The 17,721-nt window shown below is 42.3% G+C and overlaps 1 protein-coding gene across 1 annotated transcript in view; it reads left to right on the top strand.

Moving 5' to 3' along the window:
• Window positions 1-7,613: 7,613 nt before the first annotated feature.
• Window positions 7,614-17,721, top strand: part of LOC109942758 (glutathione S-transferase T2-like) — a 33,032-nt gene continuing 22,924 nt past the window's right edge. The window contains exon 1 of the mRNA XM_020545280.2: window positions 7,614-7,668. Within this exon, the coding sequence (XP_020400869.1) occupies window positions 7,614-7,668 (55 nt within the window). The remainder of the gene's footprint in view (window positions 7,669-17,721) is intronic.

The raw sequence follows: 17,721 nt of genomic DNA, 5'->3' as shown, positions 1-17,721 counted from the left end.
ACCCCTCTCAAGCGGTCTAAAGACCCACTTGAATACCACGGTGTTTTGCTTGCTTTACTATATCCCGTTTGCGAGGAATCTCCACAATTTGGAGTCTCTCGCCCTTACAAAGATGTTCACAAAGAAGCACGGAGTAAGGGAGGGATGAGCAACTCACACAAGACACAAAGATCACAGCAAATACGCACACACAAAAGACCCAGACTTGAGCTCAAGAGACTATCACGAGTTTCACACTAGAACGGAGCTCAAATCACTAGGAATGTCGAACAAGTGCGCAAGAATGAAGTGTGAGTGATCAACAATGCTCAAAGGATGCTTGGTGTACTCCTCCATGCGCCTAGGGATCCCTTTTATAGCCCCAAGGCAGCTATGAGCCGTTGAGAGCATTCTAGGAAGGCTGATCTTGCCTTCTGTCGCCTGGCGCACCGGACAGTCCGATGCACCACCGGACACTGTCCGGTGCGGATTTCTTTCCTTCTTTGGCGAAGCCGACCGTTGGCGCCTGGGAGCCGTTGGCGCACCGGACAGTCCGGTGCCTCCTCCCGACCGTTGGCTCGGCAACGTGTCTCGCGCAGATCGCGCAGCTGACCGTTGGCCCGGCCGACCGTTGGCTCACCGAACAGTCCGGTGCACACCGGACAGTCCGGTGAATTATAGCCGTACGCCGTTAATCATTTCCCGAGAGCGACGAGTTCGCCTGTGAACGGCTCACCGGACAGTCCGGTGCACACCGGACAGTCCGGTGAATTATAGTCGTACACCGCTGTCGAAGTCCCGAGAGCAGCCTGTTCGCCAGAGCCAGCCTGGCGCACCGAACACTGTCCGGTGCACCACCGGACAGTCCGGTGCACCCAGACTGAGCAGACTTTGGCTGAACAAAGCCATCTCATTTCCAATTCGATTTTTCCTGTTTCCAGCACTTAGACACAATACATTAGTCCATAAAACAATGTACTAAGTCTAGAAACATACCTTTTGATATGATTTGCACTTTGTTCACCACTTTGCATAGATTTACACAAAAGCACTTGTGTTGGCACTCAATCACCAAAATACTTAGAAATGGCCCAAGGGCACATTTCCCTTTCAATCTCCCCCTTTTTGGTGATTTATGCCAACACAACATAAAGCAACTAGAACAAGTGCAATATCAATGCAAATGAACACTCAAAATTGTTTTGATTCAATTTTGCCATATATGGATCACTCTTTGCCACCACTTGGTTTGTTTTTGCAAATCAAACTCAAATTACTATCTCTAAGTCAAATTCACATGTAGAGACATAAAGAGAGGTATTCCAAAAGAAATTGATCAACGATTTCAAAAACTCCCCCTTTTTCCCATAATCAACACTTCTCCCCACAAGAGGCCAACTTTTGACAAAAGAGACAATAAAAGAGTTTTGACAAACCAAAAGCTCTATTCTACTATTTTCAAAATTTCTCAAGTGGTAGCTGATCCATCTATTGCTTTGGCCTTTATTTTCTCCCCCTTTGGCATCAAGCACCAAAACGGGATCAATCTTGGCCCTTAAACCCCATTGCCTCACCAAAATCTTCAAATAAGAACACAAAGGCAATAAGAGTACATGAGATGAACTTGGAATAAGTTACCCTCTCATCGGAGTGCAGTGGAAGTCTTTCATGGTCCAAGTCCACCTTTTCCCTTTCAAACTTCCTTCGAGACTAAATTAAGCAAACTCAAGCACACGGTTAGTCTCAAAGGGTCAAGTTGTAACACAACTCCCCCTAAATATGTGCATCACTTGCACAAGGACTTGTGAGGTCCGGGGAGTGATTGTACAACTTGAGCACCACAGTAAGCAACAAAATGCATAAGGAACATGATCAAAGGCATAAACACATGTATGTTATAAATCAATCCAGGTTCCGCGAATCTAGGACATTTAGCTCACTACGCAGCCTGCAAAAGGTCTTCTCATCTAAAGGCTTAGTGAAGATATCGGCTAGCTGGTTCTCGGAGCTAACATGAAACACTTTGATATCTCCCTTTTGCTGGTGGTCTCTCAAAAAGTGATGTCGGATGTCTATGTGCTTTGTGCGGCTGTGTTCAACAGGATTTTCCGCCATGCGGATAGCACTCTCATTGTCACATAGGAGTGGGACTTTGCTCAGATTGTAGCCAAAGTCCCGGAGGGTTTGCCTCATCCAAAGTAGTTGCGCGCAACACTGTCCTGCGGCAACGTACTCGTCTTCAGCGGTGGATAGGGCAACGGAAGTTTGTTTCTTAGAGTTCCACGACACCAGGGACCTTCCTAAGAATTGGCACGTCCCCGATGTACTCTTCCTATCGACCTTACATCCAGCATAGTCGGAATCTGAATATCCAATCAAGTCAAAGTTAGACCCCTTTGGATACCAGATCCCGAAGCAAGGCGTAGCGACTAAATATCTAATAATTCGCTTCATGGCCACTAAGTGACACTCCCTTGGATCGGATTGAAATCTAGCACACATGCATACGCTAAGCACAATATCCGGTCTACTAGCACACAAATAAAGTAAAGACCCTATCATAGACTGGTATGCCTTTTGATCAACGGACTTACCTCCTTTGTTGAGGTCGGTGTGTCCGTCGGTTCCCATCGGAGTCTTTGCGGGCTTGGCGTCCTTCATCCCAAACCGCTTTAGCAAGTCTTGCGTGTACTTCGTTTGGGAGATGAAAGTGCCGTCCTTGAGTTGCTTCACTTGGAACCCAAGGAAGTAGTTCAACTCGCCCATCATCGACATCTCGAATTTCTGCGTTATCACCCTGCTAAACTCTTCACAAGACTTTTGATTAGTAGAACCAAATATTATGTCATCGACATAAATTTGGCACACAAAAAGATCACCATCGCAAGTCTTGGTAAAAAGAGTTGGATCGGCTTTCCCAACCTTGAAAGCATTAGCAATTAAAAAGTCTCTAAGGCATTCATACCATGCTCTTGGGGCTTGCTTAAGTCCATAGATCGCCTTAGAGAGCTTACACACGTGGTCGGGGTACCGTTCATCCTCGAAGCCAGGGGGTTGCTCCACGTACACCTCCTCCTTGATCGGCCCGTTGAGGAAGGTGCTCTTCACATCCATTTGGAACAACCTGAAGGAATGGTGAGCGGCATATGCTAGCAAAATACGAATTGATTCTAGCCTAGCCACAGGAGCAAAAGTCTCCTCAAAGTCCAAACCTGCGACTTGGGCATAACCTTTTGCCACAAGTCGAGCCTTGTTCCTCGTCACCACCCCGTGCTCATCCTGTTTGTTGCGGAAAACCCATTTGGTTCCCACAACGTTTTGCTTGGGATGAGGCACCAGTGTCCAAACTTCATTACGCTTGAAGTTGTTTAGCTCCTCCTGCATGGCCAACACCCAGTCCGGATCTAGCAAGGCCTCTTCTACCCTGAAAGGCTCAATAGAAGAGACAAAGGAGTAATGCTCACAAAAATTAACTAATCGAGAACGAGTAGTTACTCCCTTGCTAATGTCACCCAAAATTTGGTCGACGGGATGATCCCTTTGAATCGTCGCTCGAACTTGGGTTGGAGGTGCCGGTTGTGCTTCTTCCTCCATCACATGATCATCTTGTGCTCCCCCTTGATCACACGCCTCCTCCTGATGAACCTGTTCATCGTCTTGAGTTGGGGGCTGCACCATTGTTGAGGAAGAAGGTTGATCTTGCTCCAATTGTTCCTGTGGTCGCACATCGCCAATCGCCATGGTGCGCATTGCGGCCGTTGGAACGTCTTCTTCATCTACATCATTAAGATCAACAACTTGCTCTCTTCGAGAGCCATTAGTCTCATCAAATACAACGTTGCTAGAGACTTCAACTAAACCCGATGATTTGTTGAAGACCCTATACGCCTTTGTATTTGAATCATATCCTAATAAAAACCCTTCTACAGCTTTGGGAGCAAATTTAGAAGTTCTACCTTTCTTCACAAGAATATAACACTTGCTCCCAAATACACGAAAATACGACACATTGGGTTTGTTACCAGTTAGCAGCTCATACGAAGTCTTCTTGAGGAGGCGGTGAAGGTAGACCCGGTTGATGGCGTGGCAAGCCGTGTTCACGGCTTCCGACCAAAAGCGCTCGGGGGTCTTGAACTCTCCAAGCATAGTCCTTGCCATATCGATGAGCATCATGTTCTTCCTCTCTACCACACCATTTTGTTGTGGTGTGTAGGGAGCGGAGAACTCGTGCTTGATCCCCTCCTCCTCAAGGAACTCCTCCACTTGAAGGTTCTTGAACTCGGACCCGTTGTCGCTCCTTATCTTCTTCACCTTGAGCTCAAACTCATTTTGAGCTCTCCTGAGGAAGCGCTTGAGGGTCCCTTGGGTTTCAGATTTATCCTGCAAAAAGAATACCCAAGTGAAGCGGGAAAAATCATCAACTATAACAAAACCATACTTACTTCCTCCTATACTTAGATAGGCGACGGGTCCGAAGAGGTCCATATGAATCATCTCCAAAGGTCTTGATGTGGTCATCACATTTTTGGTGTGATGAGAGCCTCCCACCTGTTTGCCTGCTTGACAAGCTGCACAAGGTCTATCTTTTTCGAAATGCACATTAGTTAGACCTATCACGTGTTCTCCCTTTAGAAGCTTGTGGAGGTTCTTCATCCCCACATGTGCTAAGCGGCGGTGCCATAGCCAGCCCATGCAAGTCTTAGCAATCAAGCATGCATCTAGACCGGCCTCTTCTTTTGCAAAATCAACCAAATAAAGTTTGCCGTCTAGTACACCCTTAAAAGCTAGTGAACCATCACATCTTCTTAAGACAGACACATCTACATTTGTGAATAGACAATTATATCCCATATTGCATAATTGACTAACAGATAACAAATTATATCCAAGAGACTCAACTAAAAACACATTAGATATAGAGTGCTCGGATGAAATAGCAATTTTACCTAACCCTTTTACCTTGCCTTGGTTCCCATCACCGAATATTATTGAATCTTGGGAATCCTTGTTTTTGACGTAGGAGGTGAACATCTTCTTCTCCCCCGTCATATGGTTTGTGCATATGCTGTCGATAATCCAGCTTGAACCCCCGGATGCATAAACCTGCAAGGCAAATTTAGGCTTGGGTCTTAGGTACCCAACTCTTGTTGGGTCCTACAAGGTTAGTCACAATTGTCTTAGGGACCCAAATGCAAGTCTTGTCTCCCTTGCATTTAGCCCCTAACTTCCTAGCAATCACCTTCTTATTTTTTCTACAAATAGCAAATGAAGCATTGCAAGCATGATATATTGTAGAAGGTTCATTAACTTTCCTAGGAACATTAACAACATTTCTCCTAGGCATATTTTGAACAACATTTCTTCTACCAACATTTCTATCATGCACATAGGAAGAACTAGAAGCAAACATGGCATGAGAATCAAAAGCATTATATGCATTACAACTCCTATAAGCATTTCTAGATTGTCTCCTATCATGGTACATAAAAGCATGGTTCTTTTGCACACTACTAGCTATAGGGGCCTTCCCTTTCTCCTTGGCGGAGATGGGAGCCTTATGGCTTGTCAAGTTCTTGGCTTCCCTCTTGAAGCCAAGACCATCCTTAATTGAGGGGTGTCTACCAATCGTGTAGGCATCCCTTGCAAATTTTAGCTTGTCAAATTCAGTCTTGCTAGTCTTAAGTTGGGCATTAAGACTAGCCAATTCATCATTAAGACTAGCCAATTCATCATTTAAGTTGGGCATTAAGACTACAAGCATCAATATCAAAATCTTTACATCTATTGCAAATAACAACATTTTCTACACAAGTTGTTGACTTACTAGCTATTTTTAATTTAGCATTCAAATCATCATTTATGCTCTTTAAGTTAGAAATAGAATCATGACATGTAGACAACTCACAAGAAAGCATTTCATTTCGTTTAACTTCTAAAGCATGAGATTTTTGTGCCTCTACAAATTTGTCATGTTCTTCATACAACAAATCCTCTTGCTTTTCTAATAATCTATTCTTATCATTCAAGGCATCAATTAATTCATTAATTTTGTCCACCTTGGTTCTATCTAGACCCTTGAATAAGCAAGAATAATCTATTTCATCATCATCACTAGACTCATCATCACTAGAAGAAGCATAAGTGGAGTCTCGAGTACTTACTTTCTTCTCCTTAGCCATGAGGCATGTGTGATGCTCGTTGGGGAAGAGGGATGACTTGTTGAAGGCGGTGGCGGCGAGTTCTTCATTGTCGGAGTCGGATGACGAACAATCCGAGTCCCACTCCTTGCCAAGGTGTGCCTCGCCCTTAGCCTTCTTGTATGCCTTCTTCTTCTCCCTCTTGTTCCCTTGTTCCTGGTCACTATCATTATCGGGACAGTTAGCGATAAAATGACCAATCTTACCACATTTGAAGCATGAGCGCTTCCCCTTTGTCTTGGTCTTGCTTGGCTTCCCCTTGCGACCCTTTAGCGCCGTCTTGAAGCGCTTGATGATGAGGGCCATTGTAACACTCAAAATTGTATACAAGGAATATGTAGTGAATTCCTCAATTCCATGTGCCACATTTGCATCATAAAAAAAAGAGCACACATGTAGTCAAGAGTGATTAATTAAAACCAATGATTCTAAAATAAACTAAAGTGCATCATGTTGGAGTTTTACATGTTTGTGCATTAAATAAAAATAATAAGGATAATAATAATAAGATAATAAATATTAGAAGTGGAATTAAAACCCTAAATTTGAAGGTAGGGTTTTATAAATAAGAAAGAGAGAAAGGTGATATAAATAATATATATAATTATATTTCTAAAATTGGGATTTTAGATTTCACAAAATCATTTGAAAATAAATTCGGCACTAATTTGGATCCAAAATTTGAATTGGATTTGAAAACAAAAGGGAGAAGGAGAGAAAGAAAAAAAAAAGAGAGAAAAGAATAAAGAAAACCTAGCCTAACTGGGCCCTGAACTCGTATTCGGCCCAATACGCATTTTCACCCGCGCGGCCCAACTTGCCACAGCACCGTGCGCCGACAGGTGGGTCCCTTTCGTCGGTCGGCCGGTGCTCATCTGTGGGCGCCTCTCACCTCTTCACTGGCGCGTGGGCCCCAGGCGTCAGGCTCGTCTCCTTCCCGTGAGCGCACGACTCCGATAAGCTCGGATCTCCGCCAGGGATTCCGGGGGGTGGTTGCTGGTGCCCCGGAATCGATTTCTTCCCCCTGGCACTATAAACTCGTAGCTCCCACGACCGTTTCCCCTCTCCTCGCCCACTCGCACCCACGTCTGTTGTGTCGTATTGCCACCATCGCTGCCGCAAACTCGAAGTGGAGTCCGTCGTCGTTGACCGGCAGATTCACCAGTGTCGCGTGCCATTGGCGGAAGGCGGGGTCGGAGTACGGACTTGTGGGCATCAGGGGCCTAACCGGGCGGACCACAGGCGGCGGGGCGTTCGAATGGAACGGCTAAATTCTCACCGGTGTTGATTCTCCGCCGTGCACCGTTGTCGTAGCTCTTGGTGACCTGATTCTCGGTATGATCACCACTATTAATCCCTCTACCGTCCCCTCTTTGTTTTGCACCGGATTGTGGTGAGTTAGGGCATTCCTGGCACCGGATTGGGAGTCCGCCGGCCATGGCGCCTCCGCGGGTTGGCCGCGCCGCCGTGCACGGTCTGAGGGTAGGAGCAGGTTCGTGCACCGTCAGATGTGTTACGAACGGCCATGATTAGATCAGGGGTACCCTTATGCGTGGACCGTAGATCTGCAATCCTATGGATACGATTCGATCTCGGTTATTTTGGATCCAAGCCGTAGATATGGGATCTAGCGGCTATTGTTGAATACCGGTTCAGAGTTATAACCTTCTAATCTGGGCCACCCGTTTCTAATTGGACGACCAGGAATCACCCGTGCCCCTTCGCGGGTACTTTTTGTTAAAGAGTCCCCGAAGAAAGCAGTAATCAACCAGCCGTCCTAGTGCACTGTGCTCTGTGTCTCGGTAAACTTACACCGAGAACCCTGTGTTTTCCAGGAATTGATGCCCAGTCCAGAGCCCGTTTAAAATGTATAAATGAATTAGTAAAGGTATTTTTAATATAAAATAATTTCTAGAACTTAGTTAATTCATAGAAAATTCACATGAACTCCAAATTACTCCATTCCAGTTCCTAAAATTTTGTAATTTTATTGTGTATCACTTAGAGTCTCTGTTCGGACATAAAAACAGAAAGAAAATTAATTTATCATTTAATCCTATTTCAAGCACATTAAACCTTAGGAAATTCATAACTTGAAATCTATAGCTCCAAATTTAATGATTCCAGTTCCTATGATCTCATTTTAATGTATAGATTTTTACTGTATATTTTATTTGCATGTTTGATGTGATGTTAATTTATGCTATACCATGTATGTATTGTGTTGATGCGAGTAGACGAGCAAGCCACTGTGGAATCTGAGGTTCAGCAAGTAGAGATAGCTGAGCAGGAGCTCATTGAAGGCAAGTTGTGCCCTTGATCACTTACTTTTTCCCAGCCATGTTCTTATTAATTATAATGATCTGTATAGGATAATTTTGATGGGACCCAATAGGTTACCCTAGATTTGACTATCTTTATACCTTGTTTCACCACTGGTTTTACTACTAAAGTTTTGGGTAGTTCATGCTATTGCTTTATGTGGATTTGGGTATAGAGATATTCATCACTCATTTTTATACTTGTTATTATCTGTTCATTATTTAATGTTCATGTTAAGATCATTATGTTAATGGGAACATGGAGCGACCACCCGAGAAAACAGTGCTACCACAAGGGTATAATGGGATGCCCTTGGCTGATTAACTAGGAAAGCTAGTGGAGGTCTTCCTTACCCGAAAGGGGCAAGGGCAGTAGGGGAGTGGTCAGTGTAGGGAGGTCCTTGGTTGATTTTGCTGCGATGGCGGTCAGGCAAGAACCCTGCATTGGAGCTTCCTATAAACTGTAGCGGGATTTCTGAAGCTAGTGGAACTTTGTAAAGGCCTCGTAGTGTTACCCTGCCTCGCCTCCTCGGTAGAGGTGTATGGGATTGGCCATCTCTTGGCAGATGGGTAACATGACTTGTGGGTAAAGATACGCAACCTCTGCAGAGTGTAAAACTGGTATACTAGCCGTGCTCACGGTCATGAGCGGCTCGGACCCTCACATGATTAATTTATGGAACTTAAATTTAATTTGACATTTGCATCGCATTTGGGATTATTTTACTATTACTTTTCTTTATTATTATTAAGGTTTGGTATTTACTTACACTTAGTAATTGCTAATAAAATTTTGACCAACTTATAAAAGCAATGCTCAGCCTCAGCCTTTATTTCATTGAATAGCCTTACACTTCATGGACTCCCACCTTTGGTGAGTTCATGCCACATTATTCCCCACGACTTGTTGAGCTATGAACGTATGTGAGCTCACTCTTGCTGTCTCACACCCCCCCCACAGGAGAAGAACAGGTGGTCGAAGAGGAGCCGCCTAACACTGAGGCATTCGACTTGATCTAGGTGGCGTTTCTCAGTTGACATTGGCGCCGGCGATCCTTAGTTCGTTTTACATTTATTCCTTTATTTTGTAATAAGTCTTCCGCTATGTAATAAATACTCTGATGTTTTGTGACATTTATCTCTATACACTCTGTTATTATATATGTTGTCTTCTTTGGCGCATGTATGAGATGCACCCGGCTTTGTCCTTTAAAACCGGGTGTTACAGCCATCTCCTCATCATTGAGCCCGGCCGCCTCAACTTGCGCCACCTTGCTAGGTAGCGCCACCTTGCTCCTTGTTGCCTTGAGAGCAATGGGTTGAGGCTCATGGATTGGACCGTTCAACGCGTCGTCCACGTGTCTCGCCTCCTTGATCATCATTCGCCTGCTTACAAACTTCCCAAGGACTTATTCGGGCGACATCTTGGTGTACCTAGGATTTTCACGAATATTGTTCACCAAATGTGGATCAAGTACAGTAAAGGACCTTAGCATTAGGCGGACGACGTCGTGGTCCGTCCATCGCGTGCTTCCGTAGCTCCTTATTTTGTTGATAAGGGTCTTGAGCCGGTTGTATGTTTGGGTTGGCTCCTCGCCCCTTATCATTGCAAATCTCTCGAGCTCGCCCTTTACCAACTCCATCTTGGTGAGCAAGGTGACGTCGTTCCCCTCATGAGAGATCTTGAGGGTGTCCCAGATCTGCTTGGCATTGTCCAAGCCGCTCACCTTATGATACTCGTCCCTGCACAAAGAGGCTAACAACACAGTAGTAGCTTGTGCATTTTTATGAATCTGTTCATTAATAAATATAGGACTATCCGAGCTATCAAACTTCATTCCATTCTCAACAATCTCCCATATGCTTGGATGGAGAGAGAACAAGTGACTACGCATTTTGTGGCTCCAAAATCCGTAGTCCTCCCCATCAAAGTGTGAAGGTTTGCCAAGAGGAATGGAAAGCAAATGTGCATTTGAGCTATGCGGAATACGAGAGTAATCGAAAGAAAAGTTCGAATTGACCGTCTTTCTTTTGTCGTAGTCGTTGTTGTCGTTGTCCTTTTGGGAAGAAGTGGACTCATCTTTGGGCTCGTTGACGAAGGACTCCTTCTCCTTATCATTGATCACAATCCCCTTGCCCTTAGGATCCATCTCTTCGGGCGGTTAGTCCCTTTCTTGAAGAGAACGGCTTTGATACCAATTGAGAGCACCTAGAGGGGGGTGAATAGGTGATCCTGTAAAACTTAAACTTAAAGCCACAAATACTTGATTAAGCGTTAGCACAATAATTGCCAAGTGGCTAGATAGGAGTCTCAACAAAACACAATAACCACAAGAGATCAATCACAGAGATGGCACAGTGGTTTATCCCGTGGTTCGGCCAAGACCAACGCTTGCCTACTCCATGTTGTGGCGTCCCAACGGACGAGGGTTGCAATCAACCCCTCTCAAGCGGTCCAAAGACCCACTTGAATACCACGGTGTTTTGCTTGCTTTACTATATCCCGTTTGCGAGGAATCTCCACACTTTGGAGTCTCTCGCCCTTACAAAGATGTTCACAAAGAAGCACGGAGTAAGGGAGGGATGAGCAACTCACACAAGACACAAAGATCACAGCAAATACGCACACACAAAAGACCCAGACTTGAGCTCAAGAGACTATCACGAGTTTCACACTAGAACGGAGCTCAAATCACTAGGAATGTCGAACAAGTGCGCAAGAATGAAGTGTGAGTGATCAACAATGCTCAAAGGATGCTTGGTGTACTCCTCCATGCGCCTAGGGGTCCCTTTTATAGCCCCAAGGCAGCTAGGAGCTGTTGAGAGTGAAAGGGAAATAGGCTTTAAACCTTTTCCTAAATGATTTTGGTGGTTGAATGACCAACACAACTAATTGGACTAACTAGTTTGCTCTAGATCATATATTCTACAGGTGTCAAAGATTCAACATAAAACCAATAAAAAGAACAAGACAAGGGTCAAAAGAAAGGAGCAAAAAGAAACCGAAGTGCTCCCTGGTCGGGCGCACCGGACTGTCCGGTGTGCCACCGGACAGTGTCCGGTGCACCACCGGACAGTGTCCGGTGCACCAGGGAAGATTGTCTTCAAACTCTTCGCCTTCGGGTTTCTCAGGCGCAGCCCGCTATAATTCACCGGACTGTCCGGTGTACACCGGACAGTGTCCGGTGCTCCAACGGAACGCGGCCTCAGGAACTCGGCAGCCTCGGGATTTCACGAAGACTGCTCCGCTATAATTCACCGGACTGTCCGGTGTTGCACCGGACTGTCCGGTGTGCCAGCGGAGCAACGGCTACTTCGCGCCAACGGTCGACTCTGACAATGAACAGTACACGCGGCAGAAGTCAGAGCAGAGGATCAGAGAGGCACCGGACTGTCCGGTGTGCACCGGACTGTCCGGTGCCACATGAGGACAAAGCCTCCAACGGTCGACCAGCTCAAATCTCAACGGATAGGATGACATGGCTGGCGCACCGGACATGTCCGGTGTGCACCGGACTGTCCAGTGCACCCATCGCCAGCAGCTTCTCCAACGGCTACAAAATTGGATGGTGGCTATAAATACCACCCCAACCGGCCACTTCAAGGTGTGGGAGTCCAAGCAACATTCCAAGTCATCTAGTTGACATATTCAAGCCCTCCCAACCACCTATATTCATCGATACATCCTATACACAAGATCTAGCCCACTACAACCAACACAAGTGCCACAAAAGAGAGAGTGAGCAAATTGAGAGCTACTCAATTGAGTTTAGCCCTAGTGCCTTGTGAGATACATTGAGAGATAGTGTGTGCTTCATCCTTGTGTTCATTTGTGCGTGGAGTTTTGACTCCCATTCAAACTTCCTCCAAAGTGTTGGAGGCTTGTAAAAGCTAGCAAGAGACACCAAAGATTGTGGTGGTCCTTGTGGATCGAGAGTGATCCTTGAGAAGAAGAAGAGCTCGCCGATCCTTGTGTGATCGGGAGAGAGGGAAAGGGTTGGAAAAGACCCGTCCTTAAGTGGACTCCTCAACGGGGACTAGGCCTTCGAGGGCCGAACCTCGGTAAAACAAATCACCCGTGTTCATTGTGCTTTTGCTTGTGATTTGTTTGCTTTCCCTTACTCTAAGTTCTCTTGCACTATTCTTTGCTCATATCATTTGGTGTTGCTTCAAGTTAACCTCTCATTTAAGTGTAGCAACACTCCGCAAGAAAGAACTTGAGTTAGTGCTCTTTTCATCTAAGCTTTCTTGCTTTATTTTCATAGACTTATTAGTTGTATTGATTTATCACTTCCACATTATTTGAAAGCTATAATCTTTATTAGCAAGATCTTAGTTTTTATACTCCGATAATTGTTCATCTTGTTCTAACCACTAATCAAAGGATCTAGTTGGGGGATAAAGTTTTAATTTTCAGGTTTCGCCTATCCACCCCCCCCCTCTAGGCGACTATCAATTGGTATCGGAGCAAGGCACTTCATCTTGAGTCTAACAACTCGAAGTGATGGCTCGTAGAAGATCCCAAAAGAACAAGAAGACTCCTCCAACGAACGCAACTCAAAAGGAGGTAACTCTTGAGATATTATGTGATGATTGTTCTAATTATGATTCATGGTCTACTAGTGTGATAAATGCCTTTAGAACCATACATCCTAAATTAGAACAAATTATTAACAAGAGTATTTTTCCCTCAAGTTTTAATGGAAAAATTAATTCCGAGGAGGATCAAAGATGTTATCGCTTAAACTACCTAGCTTTTGACATCTTAAACAATTCTCTTAGCAAAGAAGATTATCGTGCCTTCATATCAAACTATGACGAATCCATTCCCGATGCGCATGATATTTGGACTAGAATTAAAATCAAGTTTGATGAGTCCAAACATAATAGTTCATTTGATGCCTCTACTTCCTTTAGTTTTTGTGATACTAACCCTTGCAAGGAAGAAGGAGAAAATGAACGATGGAGACCAAACGATGAATCCACCTCTCCAAAAGGTTTGTCTTCCCATTTCGATTCCCACATGTGTTGTGTGGCTAATGAAAATGATAGCGGGAGCACAAACGAGGATGAGGAGGAAGAAAGAAGCTTTGTGCATCTCTACGCTCGCCTAAGCCAAGAAGATAAGGCGGTCATGCTCAAACTTCTAGAAAGAGCAAGAGAGCAAAGCGAAGCTCGTCAAAGGGTAGAAGATATTCTCTCCATGAAAATGCTACACTTTGACGAGTTGACTAAAGAACATGAGGAGCTAAAGTGCTCTCATGTTGATTTGGTCCAAAGGTATGAAACTATTTCAATTGAGCAAGATAACGCTTTACATTGTATCGCTCAAATAGTAAAAAGGAATACCTTGCTTAAGGACCAAGTAGAAAAGCTAAAAGTTGAAAATCTAGCTTTTCAAGATAAATATGATATGCTTCTATGTTCTCATGAAAATCTTATGGATGATCATATCATATTAAATATTGCTCATGAGGTTGTGATAGAAAACTTAAAATCCCAACAACCTCACTCATGCACATGTATTCAAATTGATTCTATATTATCATGTGCTAACGCTTGTTGTCCGTCGACAAGCAAATCTTTTCTTGAGCTTGAATCTGCAGGAACAAATGATGATTCACATCACAAGCTCAAAGAAGAAAATGAGAGGCTAAAGATGAGCTTGACACAACTAAAAGGGAAATGCATTGCCCAACCTTCTCAAGATAACCGTGATCACATGGTGAAGAAGCTTGAGACGGGAACAACCGTGGCATGCACTACATCCCTTGAAGAAAATGTCAAGGATTTGAGGATTGCCATGAGGAGGAAACAAAATATGAAATTCAACACCTCCTCCAAAAGCCTCAACCACGCCTCCACAAAAGGTAACATCCAAGGTAATGATCAAGCCACACTTCACATTAAAAAGTGTAGTGAATGCTTTGAAGAAGGGCACTTGATTAGGTCATGTCCCTATATTAATGGCTTGATTATTAACAAGGATGATAGACTTTGTTTTAGATGCTCCAAGAAGGGACACGTACTTAGATCTTGTCCCCATTTAAAACAAAGAGGCATAGGGTTAGAAAAGAAAATTTTTACTAACCATGTAGCAAGCAACAAACAAGGAAAGAAGAAATCTTCAAAACTTGGAAAACGTCTATGCTACACATGCCGAAAGAAGGGACATCAATGCAAAGATTGTCCCATTAGTAAAAATCCCACTCCTAACTTGTCATTTGATTCATATATAACTAGGCAACCCAAGATTGTAACTTGTGCTAGAAAGGTAACGAGTTTACCAAGCGCTAGCACAAAGGACACTTGGGTTCCTAGATCTGTGTTTACTAACCTTAACGGACCCATCAAGCGATGGGTACCAAAATATGCTTGACAAGCTTTGTAGGAAAAGGAGATGGTATGAACCTTTGGGGTGCTTGAGGGAGTTAATTCAATTCTTATCAACTCAAGCTATCAATCTTCAAATGATCTACATATTCAAGATTGACCCAAGGTTATTTCAATATGTTATTCAAAACCCATATCATCTCGGGGAAGATATTGATGTTGTAGGAATTGAAGAATTATCATGTGCGGAAATATCAAAGCCTACAACATGGAGGAAAGTCAAAGGATGGTAACATTTATATTTTTAAGTGCAATTATCTTAAATTGTCGTGTGTCTTGTGTAGTCACATAGAAATAGAAAGCACTTAAGCATGTTTTAAAACTATGTCATCATTCTTTGAAGAAATTCCTCTCATATGGTAGATTGCGTATTTATCAATTCTATATTATGACAATCTACATGCTCTAAATTGTTGCAAATTCTCATGGCATGTTTTTTACATTAATTATTCTATTATTGCCATGTTCTAGATATAGAGAGATATTTCATGTTCTTAAAAGAATAAGGTGTCATGTAAGGAATTCAAATACTTAGGACACTTATAAAAGGAAAAATTCTCTATATAGCTAGAAAAGTGAGACTAATGTTTTTATCTAAGTAATTTAAGTAGTCTCACTTGTAGAGATAATTTTCTCTATGGAAATGCGTAATCCATCATGGCAAGGAAAATCAATCCAATAATTTATGTTGTATTGCTTAAATTGGATATGATTCTTCTACATTTATCGCTCTCCATGTTATGAATTAGATTTATTCCCTTAAGTCTCAAAAATTTAACCATGCTCGTTTTATGAGTTAAAACTAGGCATACTTCATGGAATAATCTAGTTCATATTATAAAGTTTCCATGCTTTAGTAATTTACCTTTTCATTCTTTATCAAAAATGATTACAAAAAGGGAAACTAGTGCTTGTGTTGTTCTTAACATCTCTCTTGAGCTTACTTATAAAAATCTACAAGAGAGTAAGTGCAAGTTTAATGCCACAAGCCTTATGGGTTGCTCTTCACCCAAAGGAAGAGAGGTAAAAGCAAAGGTATGGGAACTCATCTTCTTGGTTAAATTTAGTTCCCATCTCAATGACTATTTAATCTAAATTATCATATTCTACCCATGTGAGAAATAGATTCTTTATTGGACTCATTTCAACTAAATGTGCATTCAATCTCATTCTTCTAAAAGCTCATGTCCATTAGAATCTATTTAATGCCTTTGCGATATTTATATATATGTTATCATATTGAATTGCCTCCAAGTAATGATTAACTAACTTCAATATGATAAAGTAAAATCTCCAATGATTATTAAAATGCTTAAAAGGTGCTCACTCATTTTTCTCAAATGAAATGCACTAATGTTAAGGATTTTACTTCATGTCTATGTGACTTGTGGATGATAAATTATGTATGCTAATTATCTAAAGTAATCATCCTTTCCCATATACTCCCTTGCGCTATTAACATGTCTCTTGAGTATTTTCAATAAGTTTGGAAGGAAAAAGAGACAAATACGAAGGGAGGACACTCAAATGAAAAAGGAAGAACATCAAGGACAACAACACCTACTTGGACAATAAGGTTTTCACAATAATCAATGGTATGGTTGTAAGCATTCTAAATCCTTTTTCATTATGAGATTACCAGGCTTAAGTTGTTTATTGCAAAATTCATAAGCCTCGATCAAGATGTATAATGAGTCTCCCTTTATGTCCTTAAAAGTGAATGCATGGAAATCAATTCTCTCAATTACTTGATTCATATCTTTAGGGGGAGTCCATTATTATATTTTGATTATGTTGAGACTATTGCTTTATCTTAGTAATTTCATGTAGTCTCTTGCATGAGAATAATGTTTCTCATATAGTATGCTACTACTCATCAATCCAACTTGTTAAAATAAAGTCGCTTTTATCAAGGATTGTTGCTTTCATTTCTAAAATAGCATGCTCATTGGATTCTCCTATTTTTAAGCTTGATTGAAAATCTAATGCCTATGTTGTTCTCTTGATCGCATATTGGTTGATCATTGAACAACTTCGATTATCACTTATGCTTCTTAGTGCCTCATGTAATTTCAATTTGATCTCAATTAGTAATTTTAATTGACATCTATCTTGATATGCACTAAGGAAAAAGGAGAATTCATGATTCATTTATGCAACTTGTGATCCATTTGTTATATGCTAACAATAACTTGAAAAAGATCACTAGTTGTAGAACTCTCTCTTGTGCAAAGTATTTCCACATATTGTCATTGAGTATAGGTCTTAAGCATCTAAGACTAAGGACAAAGCACAATGAAGAGAGCATCTCTATGCAAAGGTACAAAAAGGGTAAATCCACTTCCTATTATTTACACTTGTACCTAAATCTTCCTTTTCTTATATGCATTCTTTGCATATCTTATCTATAAGGAAGAGAAAGCATGTCCTTTGCACTTTTTCCCTGCTTCATACCTAGTTTAACCTCTCAAACATTTCATTCTTGCATTTATGCATCTTTGTTAACCTGGATGAAGTAATCTTATTGTCAAAGAGCTTAAAGCTTGACCTTGTAACGAGGATAAGCTGCCTTTGTCTCAAAGGTGGATGGTCCTTAAGCCTCTTTGAAATCCTTAAGGGAAAATGCTTAAAATATTTGTAACATGCTTTCAGTGGTGCATAAACTGTCATGAGCATCACACTTATCCTATGACACAATGCACTTCACATTCTATATGATTTAGATATGTTCTCATTAACCTAATTATGTGCAATAGGCATTTTAGGCCAAAATATGTGTTCTTTCTCTCCATGCACATATTTAGGGGGAGCAATCTATGTTGTATAGAACT

This window comes from Zea mays, chromosome 10 (genome assembly GCF_902167145.1).
Source record: "Zea mays cultivar B73 chromosome 10, Zm-B73-REFERENCE-NAM-5.0, whole genome shotgun sequence".
In the NCBI taxonomy this organism is placed as follows: Eukaryota; Viridiplantae; Streptophyta; class Magnoliopsida; order Poales; family Poaceae; genus Zea; species Zea mays.
This window is presented reverse-complemented; position numbering and strand designations above follow the sequence as displayed.